General features: G+C 53.8%; 2 protein-coding genes and 1 long non-coding RNA gene across 15 annotated transcripts in view; 2 read left to right on the top strand and 1 right to left on the bottom strand.

Annotated features, from left to right (window-relative positions):
* The window catches only part of RFX2 (regulatory factor X2), an 83,522-nt gene extending 76,707 nt beyond the window's left edge, over positions 1-6,815 (top strand). For 3 of the 4 annotated variants that reach the window (XM_053911757.2, XM_024569053.4, XM_045202604.3), the window contains 3 exons: positions 1,039-1,192; positions 2,213-2,255; positions 2,844-6,815. In XM_053911757.2, coding sequence (XP_053767732.1) covers positions 1,039-1,192; positions 2,213-2,255; positions 2,844-2,947 — 301 coding nt within the window. In that variant the 3' untranslated portion in view covers positions 2,948-6,815. The remainder of the gene's footprint in view (positions 1-1,038; positions 1,193-2,212; positions 2,256-2,843) is intronic. The other variant, XM_045202605.3, reaches the window with a different exon arrangement.
* A 4,178-nt stretch (positions 6,816-10,993) lies between these two features.
* On the bottom strand, positions 10,994-13,238 carry LOC123480602 (uncharacterized). 2 transcript variants are annotated; one of them, XR_006656679.3, is made up of 4 exons: positions 13,062-13,238; positions 12,636-12,737; positions 11,370-11,538; positions 10,994-11,201 (listed from the first exon to the last, which is right to left on the bottom strand). It is a non-coding gene; the product is annotated as an uncharacterized lncRNA (long non-coding RNA). The 2 variants fall into 2 exon arrangements; XR_006656678.3 differs by having other exon boundaries at positions 12,636-12,730; positions 13,062-13,230.
* A 107-nt stretch (positions 13,239-13,345) lies between these two features.
* The window catches only part of RANBP3 (RAN binding protein 3), a 51,287-nt gene continuing 50,129 nt past the window's right edge, over positions 13,346-14,503 (top strand). For 6 of the 9 annotated variants that reach the window (XM_045202614.2, XM_045202613.3, XM_045202610.2 and 3 more), the window contains exon 1: positions 14,464-14,488. In XM_045202614.2, coding sequence (XP_045058549.1) covers positions 14,479-14,488 — 10 coding nt within the window. In that variant the 5' untranslated portion in view covers positions 14,464-14,478. Of the gene's footprint in view, positions 13,459-14,075; positions 14,489-14,503 lie in introns of those variants that run through there. The other 3 variants (XM_024569264.3, XM_024569259.3, XM_045202612.3) reach the window with 2 other exon arrangements.

The raw sequence follows: 14,503 nt of genomic DNA, 5'->3' as shown, positions 1-14,503 counted from the left end.
AGGTACTTTTCTTGGATCACAAGATAATTCTTCCTGTGACTTTTTTCCCCAAGATTTAAAATGTATTGGGTTGGCCAAAAAGTTTGTTTGTTTCCCATAAAATGGCTCTAGTAGTGCTTAGTTGTCTCTAACCTCATTTGAAACAATTTTGTTAGATTGTATTGTGACAGCTGTCATCAGTGTACATTTAAAAAAATTTATCAAAATCGGTGAATTTTTGTGTAGCCAGTCTAATATTAAAGATGGAAGGAAATATACTACATTTTCGGCATATTATGCTGTGTTATTTCAAGAAAGGTAAAAATGCAACTGAAACACACACAAAAAGACGTGTGCAGTGTAGGGAGAAGGTGCTGTGACTGATCAAATGTGTCAAAAGTGGTTTGCGAAGTTTCGTGCTGGAGATTTCTCACTGGACCATGCTCCATGGCCGGGTAGACCCGCTGAAGTTGATAGCGAGCAAATCGAGACACTAGCTGAGAACAATGAACGTTATACCACACAGGAGAGAGTTGACATACTCAAAATATCCAAATCAGTAAAGTTAGTGAAAATGAAAAATGTGTCTTACTTTACAGAAAAAACTAAATGAACTTTCTGGCCCAATAAAAACCATTCTTAGCTCACAGGTTGTACAAAGTCAGGCGGTGAACTGCGTTTGGTCTGCACTGGGCTGTAGTTTGCCAACTGCAGAGACAAAAGCACCCTAAAATTTTGTCTGGATTTTAGGTGCCTAAAGCACTGGCTGGGGAGGGGAGGATTCCTCAGAAGCAGGGAAGGCGGCCTGCTGCTGGGGAGTCAGTAACCGCACTGAAAAGACCCCTCACCAAAGGCGGTCTCTAAGGCTTATGTCTGAGACATCTGCCTGTCCCCTCCTCAGTCACACTGGGATGCAGGGGTAGTCTGGCAGCCAGCAGGCCCCCTGTAGGTCTGAAGGGTCCCCAGACAACCTTGGAACTGAAGAAAAGTCTGGTTCACCTGCCTGGCGGGGCTCCGTGCTCCTGGAAGGCGCCTAGCCTCTGTCTGCCCATCCCCCAGCTCCATGGTGATCAGAGACCTCACCCTGCGCAGCGCTGCCAGCTTCGGCTCCTTCCACCTGATTCGCCTGCTGTATGATGAGTACATGTTCTACCTGGTGGAGCACCGCGTCGCCAAGGCAACCGGGGAGACACCCATTGCAGTGATGGGAGAGGTGAGCGCCTCGGAGCAGCCTGCAGGGGTGAGAGGAGGCTGCTGGGCAGGACACAGTGGGCAGAGGGCAGGAAAGTGCTCTCCTGCTAGGGCCCACAGACCTGGGATCACCTCCACCCATTTACTTTCACCCTGGGCAGGGTTTCCTGCCTCCGAGTGAGGCCTCAACCACCCCACACTGTGGAGGGTTTTAGCTGGTAAAACACACCTAATAGAAACTACCATTTCAACCATTTTGAAGTGAACAATTCAGTGGCAACTATCACCTCTACCTAATTCCAGAACAGTCCATCACCCCAAAGAGAAACCTCGTCCCAGCGGCCATTCCCATCCCCCTCCCCAGCCCCTGGCACCCACATACCCACTTCCTGTCTCCATGGGTGTGCCCGCTCTGCACATTTCACACGCATTTCACACACATGGAGCCGCACCCCGGGCTCCCCTCACTGGGCATCCGTGTGCGAGGCCCACCCGCGGGGCAGAGTCAGAGCATGCCCCTCCTCCTGCGCTGAGTGGCAGTCCAGCGCGTGGGCGTTCAGCATTATTTGTCCATTCATCTGCTGATGGACATTTGGGTTTTTTCCACCTCTTGGCTACTGTGAATCGTGCTGCAGTGAACATGTGTATACACATTTTTGTTTAAACACCTGTTTTGAGTTATTTTGGGTACCTACCCAGGAGTGGAATTTCTGGGTCATGTGGGATTGTTTTGAGGAAGAAAGGGGGTGATACTTACCCAGCTTTTGGAACATAACAAATGCCCTTGATGAATGGCAGCTTTTCCTTCGCTGCCCCTATTCAAAGGCCACTGCCCCGGCTCCTTGCGGGTCTGAGCATCAGCACCCCCAACCTCGCCACACCTCACAGAGGCAGCGTCAGAAGGACGCACAGCGCCACAGCTGCACCTGGTGTCAGAGCCCCTCCTTCCACAGCAGCAGCCAGTTTTAACTGCTGGTGGTGACCTTGCTCACCTTCACGGGGACCCGCTCTGCAGGTGCCCTGACTCTGGTCTCTCTTTCAGTTCAGCGACCTCGCCTCCCTGTCACTGACACTGCCGGACAAAGGTAGGCGTGACCGTGGCCTTCCCATGAGGCTCCCCCTGCCCGTGGCCTGGTGGAGGTCGGGGCAGCTCCTGGGGTGGGCTGAGGGACCCGAGAGCTTGACATCCAGACAGCAGATGCCACTGGGGCAGCAACAGACACCCCAGTGCTGCCTCTGAAGGACTGGCCCCAGCGGGGACTCAGAGGGGCGGCCCTGCTCCCTCCTGCTCCCATGCAGCGCTTTGGGGTGACCTTTAATCCTGATCCCTGGGCACCCCCACACCAAGCCCCGAGGAGCAGGGCCACAGCCAGGAATGAGGCGGAGGGGGAATCTGAAGGGGGAGTGGGGCAGAAAGCCCTCCACCTCTGGCCCATTCCTGCCCCCACGGGCCAGAGGACCAAGTGCCAAGGGAAAACCTGCCAGGAATGTGACCCAGGCAATGGAGCACTGGTCAAGGGAGCCCACGGCTAAGAAGGCCGGGAAGTGCCCAGTGAGCCCAGACCAGAGCCGGGGCCCTGTTCACACCTGGGCACGTCTCTGAGGATGTGCTTCTCTCTCTCTCCCTCCCATGGCCCCCCACCGACTCCCTGTCTCCAATATGGACCCCACAGATGACATCAGTGAAGACCGGGGCAGTGAGGCCGATGCAGACGCCCGCAGCCTGGGTGAGCCCCTGGTGAAACGGGAGCGCAGCGACCCAAACCACTCCCTGTAGCGACCCAGCACTGAGGCCCTTCCTCAGCTTCGCCCGGCCTCCTCCCGCTCCACCACAGTCGTGCCTCCTACATGAAGTGACCTTGACTCTGACTCCCCGGGTCCCAGGGCATGGGCACCCTGGAAGGACGCGCTCTTCCTCCCGAAGAAAAACCGTTGTTCACCACAGCCAGAGGTCACACCCAGTTCTGAGAACCTAAATGCCCCCCTGGGCACTGCCCAGAGTTCCTTTTGCTCCAGACTGTCTCAGTCCCCCTGTCTGCTGGCTTGTGGCCTTCAGGCCACTTCTACACACCCTGCCGATGGCTGGGAGGGCCGTGCCAGGCAGGGCGGCACCTCCACATTGGGCTTCTCTTCTGTTCAGCCTGGTCCAGTTTTCACTATGATTTTTACAATTCAGGCAGATCCCTGGAAGGAAGAAGGGTGTCTCGCAGCTGTTGGGCAGCCCCAAACTGTCCTCTCCCACGGAGCCCCTGCCCCGTGCTGGGAAGGGACTGTCTCCACACTGTGCCCCATGGTCCTCGTGGACAGGCTGTCCTCAGCCCCTGTCCTGTGCTGACGCAGGGAGGCCGCCCTGCAGGGTCCCCAGCTCTACATGCCAAAGGACCCCACAGCGTGTCTCTGGATGGCGGGCAGCCCACCGCCCCACGTGGCTCACAGAACAAGTCCCAGAAATAGGCCTGCTGTGTCTGTAAGAGGTAGCGCCAGAAGTGACCAGCAACAGGGAGGACTGTGGTTCTGTCCAAGGTCACAGCCAACAGGGAGCCAAACCACTGAGTCTGGAATGCGTCTGTCCCAAGGGGGCCAGGGCGGTCAGTGTTTCTGCGGCACCCTCAGAGGGCCACCATCCCGCCAAGTCTATGCAAATAGTCATGCCTGCAGCCTGCTCCACTTCTAGAAGGTTCTAGAAGGCCTGCCCCGGAATTGGCGATATCGGAGCACCGTGACCCCGGGCAGGTCCCATCGAGCTGTTCGAAGCTGAGATCCTCTCTGGGGACAAACAGACCCAAGGACTTGCACAGCCCTGAACCTTAAACTCCCGACCTGTGCCCACCGCAACGCATTGCACTTGGCCAGCTCCGCGCAAGGGTTCTGCCCCAGAAGGAACTGCGAAGAAGAAAGGCAAACCTCTAGTCTAGGATGCGCCATCTACAGCAATGCAATAGTTTCTCTTTTGGGAAATACGTTTATACCAATAGTTTTGTGCGCCTGTCTCCAGTCGTTATTAGAACGTTTCTCGTGTGTGTCATGGTATATTTGATCCCCCAGAATTTCTCTCATTCATGTCGAGCAGGAGCTCAAGGCCCACCTCTGCCCTTGCCTGGTGTGTGGAGTGGGGGTGGGGGTGGCGAGGAAGATGCGTGCTGACTCGAGAAACCCAAAGTCCACGGTGATCACAACGTCTGTCTGGCCTTAGAGTTCCAGACTGAGGCGGAAACAGGGAGAGTGCCTTTAAATACACACCTCCTGTGCTGGAAGGCCCTGAAGCTCGCGGTTCATGAACTGCCCTTGCCCACCTTCCAGGGCCAGCTGGGTTCTGCCTTAGGCTCTGCCTTGTCCTTTGCAGGATCCCCCAGGGAGCACTACAAATGACAGTGAGGACACGAGCCTTTCCGAGCCCGTTCCCATTTTGCATTACAGTAGACACATTAAGCGTACCCATTTAGGGGTCACAGTCCACATGCCAACTGCCCCTGCCCCCCCACAGCCAGAGGTCCTGAAGGATAGGCCCTCCCTCCCGCCTGTCCCCCTGCTCTGGCCTGCGCGGAAGCAGCATCCTCCAGCACTTTCCTCCCAGCTCTCTGGGGAGCAATGCAGAAGGAGCATGTTCTTCAAGTCCTGGTTAGCAAGACCAGCCCAGGGCCAAAGATGGCAGGAAACAATTGCCAGCCCAGGATGGTTGAGGCCATTTGTAAATAGACTAAATCCATTCAGATATTTCAGAATAAATCCACACTCCAGCCTCTGAAGGATCCTATCGCTGGTTCTCAAGGTTCACTCTGCAGAGCGACAGGGGCCAAAGGCCAGAATCCTCTCAGGACCAATGCTAGAGCTTGTTCCAAATCACCAATCCCCGAGCCCAGCCACAGAAAGCCTGCCCCCCAGCGCCCCAGGGATGCTCAGCCTCGGGCCCCAGAACAGGCCCCTCTGTCCCAGGAAGAGGCCCTGGGGCCCCCAGGTGACGCTAAAATCGCCCATCACTTTCCCGGGCTGGGACTCCAGGGTCTGTGCTTACCTTAATGCTCTGCTGTCACTCTCTTGAAATTCTCCAATGTTTCAACAAGGGACCTGCATTTTCCTTTTGCGCTGGGCCCCATAAATTCTGTGGCTGATCCTGAGGAACCACCCCTGCTTCGGGCCCGACTCTTGGCTGACTCCCTGCTAGGCTCTCAGAACCCAGACTCGCCCCTGCCAGGCTCTCAGAACCCAGACTCGCCCCTGCCCTCTGGTGGGCCACAAATTTCAGTCCCTGAGCAGCACCAGCCCTGGTCTTCCCTCAGCCAGGCTGTGTGTGGGGGTGGCAGGGTCCCTGGAGGAAGAGAACCAGGCTCACCCACTGAGCCTGAGTGGCTAGGGAGGGAGTAAACCCGGGTGATGCCCACGTGCTTACTGCCCCAGGAGCTGGAGAGATGGGTGGGGGTCCTGTTGAAGGCCCACAGGCTGTCCAGTCCCTCTGAGGGCGCACTGGGGAGGGCTCCGGGGAGCAGGCACCACACGATAGGGGGAACCCAGTCCTACCAAGAACCTCTGGGAGCTTCTGCCTAATCACAGGAGCTCCACTATAGACACTTTGGTCTCTTTTCGACGATCTTCCAAGGTAGGTGTTACCCCCATTGCGCACGTGGGAAAATGGAAGCTGCTGGCTGGAATGCAGACGTGATGGCTGGAACACCAACATCCATCTTAGGTTTTGAGGTGGGTGTTATATAATAAGGATGGTGAAATGAGAAGGAGCCTGGGTCCCTGATGGTCATTACAGCCCTCACAGCCCCCAGTCAGAATTCAACAAGCCACAGAGGGGGTGGGGGGCATTGATATTCTTTCCTCCAAGAACTGGCAGCAAGAATTCAAGCAAGATACAAGGTGCTCACACATACCCCAACTGCAGGGGTTAACTCTTGTCTGCCTTGCTCAAGACTATTTGCTGAGCAAACATTTAGTGAATGAGTGAATGAAGGAATGAGGAAGGTTTCTGGGAGGAGGTACTATTCCAGGTGGTCAGGAGAAGAAAAGGGAAAAGAGGAGCGGAAATGTGGAGGAATGATGAGGACTCGACAAAGAGGAAGTAGCCCTGGCTGGTGTGGCTCAGTGGGTTGGGCGTCGTCTTGCATACTGAAGGTCACTGGTTTGATTCCCAGTCAGGGCACATACCTGGGTTGTGGGTCACGTTCCTGGTTGGGGGCGTGTGAGAGGCAGCCAATCAACATTTCTCTCACACATTGATGTTTCTCTCCCTTTCTCCCTTTCTCCCTTCCCCTCTCTCTAAGAATAAGTAAAATCTTTTCTAAAAAAAATTTTAAAAGGTGAAAAGGAGGCCACCACCAAAATTTTTTTGATCAAAGCTGGGCTGATTCTGGCAGGGTGGGTTACTCATGAAGAGACTGGAAGCAAGGAGGCCCACTGGGGACTCATTAGAGCTGACAAGTGGGAGCTGCGGGGGCTGAACAGGAGGGCGGCACGCGGCAGGCGGCGGGCAGGGCAGAGAAGGGGCTGAGAGGCCTGCTGGATGGAGCTCTGCGCCCAGCAGCAGGCTGAGTGGGGTATGAAATCATGCTGTGGCTTCGGACCAGCTTAGTTTTCTTTTAAATTGACCAGGATAGAAATAGAAAAGATCAGGAGTGTCTATGTAATAAAAATAAACATGGCTTCATAAAATCTGAATTTCAGTATATATTAATATGTATATCATACATATATGTATGGTATTGGCCTGTATTGTATTGAATATTCATATGTATCAAAAGGCACAATCCAGAGAGTATTTCTCACCCTATTTTGAGGTCATGGGTTCCTTCTAGAATCCTCTGTGATGGACGACTGTGGGGTTTGCTACCCAGCATCCATTCTGCCTCCCTTTGGGATGACCCTTCTCCCACAGTTTTAAACACCGTCTCTGTGTGGATGCCCTCACACACTGAAGGACACTGTTCCAGGCATTGTCCTGTGTGGGGGGCAGCAAGGAGGCTGCCGTGGCCTGTGCATGGTGAGCAATGGGGCAGGAGGGGAAACTGGGGAGACAGGGAGGGCTGCCTAGATCCTGGGAAGGAGTGGGGTTTCCCTCCAGGGTGGTGGCCCATGCTTGAGAGGCCCATGACTGTAAAATGGATTGAGAAGTCCCCCCCCCCCTCAGCCCTCATGTGGACGCCTCAAATGGCATCTCATCGACAGCTGAGCACCTAGAGGCACTCGCTCAGTCAACATCTGGTGTAGGCATGAACCGGGTGAAGGTGAGATCGCAGACAGGGCAGGGGTTAATGCGAGCCCTGGGGTGCTAGGCCCACCCCACGACAGACACTTTCTCCTCCGGGAGCTGAATGACTGTAAGACTGAAAGTCTGAAAGCAGCTGAAGTATGGGCATTGTCGGGGGCGGCGGGGCGGGGGGGCGGGGGGTGCCCCTCCGATACTGCCACACGGTTCCCAAGCAGAGACCCACTGGAACGGCCCAGCTCTCTTTTTCTCTTTGGTCTTATCAGCATCCTCTTAAATCTCAAGCAAATCCCCGTTTGCTCACATTTGCCAGAGGTGGTTTTGGGGGTTTGCAACCAGTCTCCAAACCGAGACGCCCTCAGTTCCACGAGTTTTGCAGGCAGGTTCAGAAGGGATTCTCAGACCCCTGCAGCCCTCCCAGGATCGGGAGCCCCTGTTTTAGAGGGGGCGAACGCGTGCTGCCTGGAGCGTCATCCTCAGAGCGGCCAAACGCGGTGCAACCGAGACACGCTCCACCTCTGCCGGCGCAGCCAGCACCTACCGACTTGGGTCCCGGGATGCCAGACCCCAAGGACACAGAGTCTTTGAGGTCCCGCAAGTTTAGTTACTTAGAGGGAATGAATTGCTTTCTTTTCCTGGGGGCCGTTTTGAATTCACCCCAATCTTCTACCGCCCCCCAGTGGTCACTGTGTGGCACGTCCTCTTCCTTTTGGCCCCGCAACGCTGCGAGCTCGGATTTTGCCTATTTCCGGAGCTGTTTTGTTTAGTAAATTGCTACACTGCCTTCTCTTCCTCAAATATTCCCTATTCACCTTTCTCCCCGCTAGATACTCAATAATTACAAGGGGAAAGTAGTCACCTGTCAGACACCATCCAAACCAAGGGACCTAAGTTACCAGTAATGTCACAGATCGACATCTCGTGCCTCCTAATAGGGCGCCCTGAGAACACAATATCGCTCCCACGTTATTCCCGTCCAACATGCATCACCTGAACTTAATCAAGAGGAAACATCAAACAAACCCCATGTTAAGGACATTCTGCAAAATAATTGGCAGTACTCATTACCAGTATCATGGTCAAGGAAAAATGAGACGGGCATTTGATCCCTACTGAAAGAGACTGTAGAGAAACTACAGCTAAACGCGCCGAGGGGTATCGGACTGGATCCCGGAACGGGAAACGACGACGGCGGCGAACGGACGAAATTTGACTGAGGTCCGCCCTTAGCGAAGAGTCGCAGCCGCGTCTGCCTCCGGTTTTGATCGTTGCGCCGCTCACACACCGTAAGCTGTGAATACTGGGAAGCTGGGTGAAAGCTACGTAGGATGTCTGGGTACTATTTTTGCAACTTTTTGGTAAACCTGAATTTAATTTGAAAGTTAAAAAACTTTAAATAAACGCGAGTAAGGTAAGTGTTTCAGCATACGGGAGGGAAGCTGTGGCGCCCAGCGTAGGTCCGAGGCCCCGCTCAGGGTCAGCGTCAGCCACGGTGGGCGTCCTGCTGTCAGGAGCTGGACACTGGACTGAGGGAGAGCCCGGAACCCTGCTGAGCAGGAGAGGCAACCGGGCTGACCCCACCTGCCTCCGAGCTCCCTGCAGGAACGGTAGCTCATTCATCTCTGGCCTTTGGCCTCCATGTGGGGCTAGGCACAGGGCAGACTTCATGTGCCTGCTCCCTGCGCATGATGGGGGAACAAGCGCTGAACTACAGCTGTGAAGGCCCTCATACCTGGAGCCTAGCTGTAGAAGCGATTTTCCGTCTTGGCTGCTGCTAAGAAAGTTCACAGTTCCCAGAGCTTAGCCTGGGCTTGGGGACCTTGGACTCATCTCCTGGTAAGCCAAGGAAGAAGCAGGCAGCAAAGATGCCAATCGGCAATTTAAGGTAAATAATTTGGACCCCTCCATTTCCCACTTCCAACCCTTGTATTAGGAAAAACTCCAGACTCCTCGCTGTGGCTTACTAGGCCTTGCCCACTCCTCCCTGATCTCATCTCCTCACTCTGCCCCGTCCGCACTGAGCTCCTCCAGCTCACTGACCTGGCTCCTGCCTCAGGACCTTTGCACTCAACGTTCTGGCTGGAATGCCGCTCCTGCAGATCTTCTACTGAAATGTCACCCCTCAGGGGGACTTCCCTGACCAGCCAATCTAAAGTACATCCTTTCTGCCCTAACTGATGTGGCTCCTTTGGTTGGAGTGTGTCCCGTACACCAAAAAGTTCACCGGTTCGATTCCTGGTTAGGCACAAGCCTGGGTTGCAGGCTGGGTTCCTGGTTGCGAGAGGCAACCAATTGTTGTTTCTCTGGCACATCAATGTTTCTCTCCCTCTTTTTTCCTCCCTTCCCCTCTCTCTAAAATTTTTAAAAGTATCCCCTTTCTGTTAGTTATAACATGCTACTTCATTTTCTTCATAATGCTAGTCACTATCTCAAATTATTTTGCCTACCCATCTATTGTCAGCCTCCCCACAGAATGCAGAGCTCCGAGAGGGCAGGGTCTTACTTGTGCGTCCTGGACCCTAACACATAAAGCAGTGCCTGATGCATAGTAGGTTTGGTGGATATATATTGCTATGTAGCAAATACCCCCCAAATTTAGTGGCTTATAACAGCAGCCGTCATTTAATTGAACTCTCCCGATTTCTGCAGGCGAGGAACGGCAAGGGCTAGGCGAAGCAGTCCTCTCTCAGAGGGTTTGTGGTCTCTGCGTTTCAGCTGCCGTACGGCATGGCAGCCCCAGGGTAACTGGACTGCTTATGTGATGGCTAAAGGCTTTAAGAGCGAGTGTTCCAACAAAGCAGGCAGGTTACATCCTCTGTCCCTGTTATGACCTAGCCTCCTAAGTCACATGGTGTCGTTTCTCCTATATTAATGGACGAGTAACAAGCCCACCCCCATTAAAGGGAAGGGAACTGAGACTTCACCTCTTGACGGAAAGAGGGTCAAAGAACTTGGGGCCATGTCTTAAAACCACCATAGTAGGTGACGAACAAATACTTGTTCAATAAATATTGGCTACGTTAATTTGTTAGGGGAGATCAGATAAAGCAAGCAAGGGAAAGCCTAAAGGGTGCGATGCTGGCAGCCACTGACAGTGATGAAAATTGTGAAACCAGTGGAAAGTCAGTTGGCCCATCAGGCTGATGGGTTTAGCATCTCTCAATGTGCCTTGAAAAACCACAACTGGATTATATTTAGCAAGTGATGACATGTTTCTGGGAGTTCCCCAAAATGTGGGATGAATGTGATACATGAAATGACTTTAAGAGACATGTAGACATTGCATTAAATGACGCCAAATCACATGGATTATAGTTGTCCCATTTTCCATTATCATTCATGCCTCCTCATCGTGTCAAGGAGAAAGTGCAGTTGAGTGATAATAGGCCCTTAATCCACCTCTAATATTTGCTAATCTCTTTACGCCAAAAAAAAAGCAGGCTGGAGGCTCTTCACCTTGGCAGGCAACAGTAGCCACCCAGAATTTTAAAACCTTGTTTTGTTTTACTGTTTATTTTTACAATTATCTCCTATTTATGGTTTGTTGTTTTCTATTTTAAATGGTGACATACAGTATCTATTCAACATCACTTCAAACCAACAAAAAGGCAGAGAAAGAAAAGTATTAATTCATTAAAGGTCAGAGGGTTCAGGGATAACACAGAGGCCAAGAAGGAGTTATATGCAATGAAGTGTAATGGACATAATGAAACCAACAAGCTAGAAATGAGAAAACGTAATCCGCACACTGCTGCTGACCACCACATGGACTTGATGACCCTCCTAGGGCTTGGTGGCAAAACCCAGGGTAGGAGAACTCAGGTGTCTATCAAATAAAGTTGGAAAAACAGTATTAAATATACTCCCCCAATCATAAATAAAAGTTCCATTTAAAAGTTTCTGAACAGTGAGTATCAAGATCGAATGTGCACAGGAAGGCCCTGGGTAGCTTGTTAAAAATGCAGATTCTCGTTGGGGATTTTGTATTTCTCACCAGCTTCCAGGTGATGCGGATGCTGCTGGTGTGGGGACCACTGAGGAAGCAGCAAGCTCCAGAGAGAAAATCAAGTGTACTGCTATGCCCTGCTTCCCAGCTTTACGGTTAGCGGCATTCACACCACCAGCCTGAAATTGGCAAAGGATTTACACCAAGAAAACGAGCACTGCAAAATAAATAAATAAATAACAATTAAAAAAAGAAAATCAGCACTGCCAACCAGGTTCAATTAATTGTTTTATTGTCTTTAAGATTCAAGAAAGTAATAAGGAAACATCCGTGAAATTTACAATAAATTATACATATATAGACAGACACACACACATCATACACACCGACACACCCGTTTTCCACCAGAGAAGCACCTGCTGAACATTTAACAACCCCCACTGGTTGTAGAGAGATGTTCAGGACAACAAGGTAGATACACGCGTCCCAGATTAGAGGTCGGCAGGCTTCTACGAAGGCCTAAATCGCAAGCATTTTAAGCTTTGTTAGCCACACAGTGTCTGTTAAAAGGACTCATTCTGTGCTGCAGCTGGGAGGCAGCCACAGACAAAACGTAAATGAGTAAGTGTGGCTGATTTCAAATGAAACCCTATTTACGGACGCTGCAATTTAAATGTCATCCAGTTGCCACATGCCCTGAGATACACCTCTTCGTTTGATTTTTTTCCAACTGCTAGAATGTAAAACCGTTCTTAGCTCACAGACAGATGTGGCCCGCAGGCTGGAGGCCCTTCTCCTTTAGATGACTCCCGGGAAGGAGTGAAAGCGGGCCTCCAACCTAGGTAAGACACAGGACACACAGCCCCAAGAAGAGGCGTCAACGAATGTAAAGACGCTGAGGCTGGAAGGAGCCTGATGTGCTTCGGGGAGGAAAGGACCCACGTGGCTGAAGGGGCGCGAGGGAGGCGGAGCATGCAGTAAGCACAGGGGGCCACCGTGTAAGCCCCAAAAGGCTTAGACTCGACTCCAAGCTCAGCACAAGGCCCTTTGGAAGCATTAAGGAAGATGAGCCCTTGATCCGGTTTATATTTTTAAAAGATTCCTCCGGGCGCTGCTTTGTGCAGAGCAGAGCCCAGACTCTGGAAGAATGAAAGGAAGGAGAGCAGAGGGAGAGGAGGCTGTCTAGACTTCCAGAAGAAACGGGGATGGTCGGGCTTGGGGTGGTGACAGCCGAGCTGGACCAGACCTGGGAGAGTAGGCAGAGCCCACAGGGAGTTCTGCGAGATGGAGCGCAGGTGAGTGGAGAAGACGTACCGGTGTCCCATGTTCACGTCCGCCTGTGGGGCCGATCAGCCCAGGGCACCGTTCCGTTCAGGGCGTCGGGGTACAGCCATCCTGGAGCTCCGCTTCTGTTGGCTCAAAGAGATCAAGTCCCCTGCGCTGGGTCCCCCAGCAACACCTGTGTCCCTCCCTCACTGACACCCTCCCTTTGGACAGTGATGTTTAACCTCTGACCTCTGCTTCCCCTCAACCATTCCCCCATCTCAACCTGTGGCCTTAAGAAAGCGTATGCCCAATGTACTTGACCCTTAAAAGGGGAAACTGAAGCCTGAAGTGGCGGGGAGCCCCAACCCCCCCCCCCCCCCCCGCCCCGCCACAGCAGGCCTCCCTCTCCAGCCACAGACCTGCGCGTGTGGAAAGACCCCCTCCCCTCCCCCGCCCGCAGACCCAGAGGTTTACCTAAAGGAAGGCTTCCATCGCGAGTGCGGTGCTGTGGTGGGGGCTCACTCTCCCACCACAGGGATCCCCCTCCTAAAACGTCTGTCTCAGCTAGCCGGCGACATTCGTAGGGGGCACTGCGCAAGCGTCCTGCCCTGTCCAAATCTAATCGGCGGGAAAAGGCGGCGGGGCTGTTAGTGCGCAGGCGCCCTCTCAGAGCTTGGCTGGGGCCTGACAGGTACCAAGCTCAACTGCGCGCCGGACTCGCCGCGCAGGCGCGTCCGGTCAGCCACGCTCGGAGTTGGCTTGGGCAATGCGCACGCGCAGGAGGTTCTGGCAGAAAGCTGGCGAGCCGCGGCCGGCGCGGGGCCTTGTGGGAGGGCTTGAGGAAGTAAAATGGCGGACCTGGCGAACGAAGGTAGGGGAGGCGCCGTCGGGGGCCAGCTGGCTGCCAGGGAACGGGAGGGGGAAGGATCAGGCGTCACAGGCCCGAGAGGTCAGCACCTCGGAGTGCGGGGGTCCCCTTTGCTCCGGGATAGTGGCACAGTGAGTCCTGCAGCCGCCCCCTATTGCGTCCCCTCCGGCCGAGCTCACCGGCCCGGCCCATCACTCCCAGGAGCCTCGACCCTGCCGCCGACCCGCTAGAGGACTCGGGACGCCGCTGGGGCCGCGGCTTTGACGCCCTTCTGCCTGTGGACCAGGCCGGGGGCTGAAGGGCGTGGGTGGCGCGGCCTCATCTCCTGGGCCTCGGTTGTAAATAGACGTCCCGGCCTGGTCGTGGGCCCAGCACACCCCACTCTTTACCCATCCCTTCGTTCTCGGGGACCCGGCCTTCCCCCCACACCTCGACCTGGCTGCCTAGCCGACGCACCCACTAGTCCTGTGGAGTTCTTGTCCACCGTGGGCCTGCCCCATTACGAGGACGGCATACGCCCCGTCTGTTTTCAACCCCCCCTCCCGCCCCGAACTCGGCCCCCAGTTCCCGCCAGTTCCCCCAGATCCTTAGTGGCGACCTGAGAGTCGTGCCCGGTCTAGCCACATTTAGGCCCGGCCACAGGATGTGGGCCGCAGAAAGTCCTGGCTTCTCTTTGGCCCTTTTTTGCTTCACTTACAGAGAGACGGAGATCGTGATTCCCCTCCTCTGTGGAACGTTGACATCCGCACCTGAGCGTTTTTGACAAGATTACAGTTCCGAATCCCCAAAGAAAACAATCCATAAGCCAATGTGTTGATACCGCTGTAGTTTCAGGACTTCCGAGGCCTATTTTTAGCTCCCTCCTTTTCTAGGTGCACAACTACAGGCAGGCTGTCATCTCCCTGCCCGGCCCTGATTCCCAATAACATGCTCCCTGCTATGGGAGGGTGTCCTGAGGTTTCCGTGCTGAAGCGCATGAATGCGTGAATGACAATAAATGCTCACCCTGGTGGAGCATTTGGGATGGTACCAGGTAATGCTCAAAGTG

The sequence above is a fragment of the Desmodus rotundus genome, chromosome 9, assembly GCF_022682495.2.
Source record: "Desmodus rotundus isolate HL8 chromosome 9, HLdesRot8A.1, whole genome shotgun sequence".
Classification (NCBI taxonomy): domain Eukaryota; kingdom Metazoa; phylum Chordata; class Mammalia; order Chiroptera; family Phyllostomidae; genus Desmodus; species Desmodus rotundus.
This window is presented reverse-complemented; position numbering and strand designations above follow the sequence as displayed.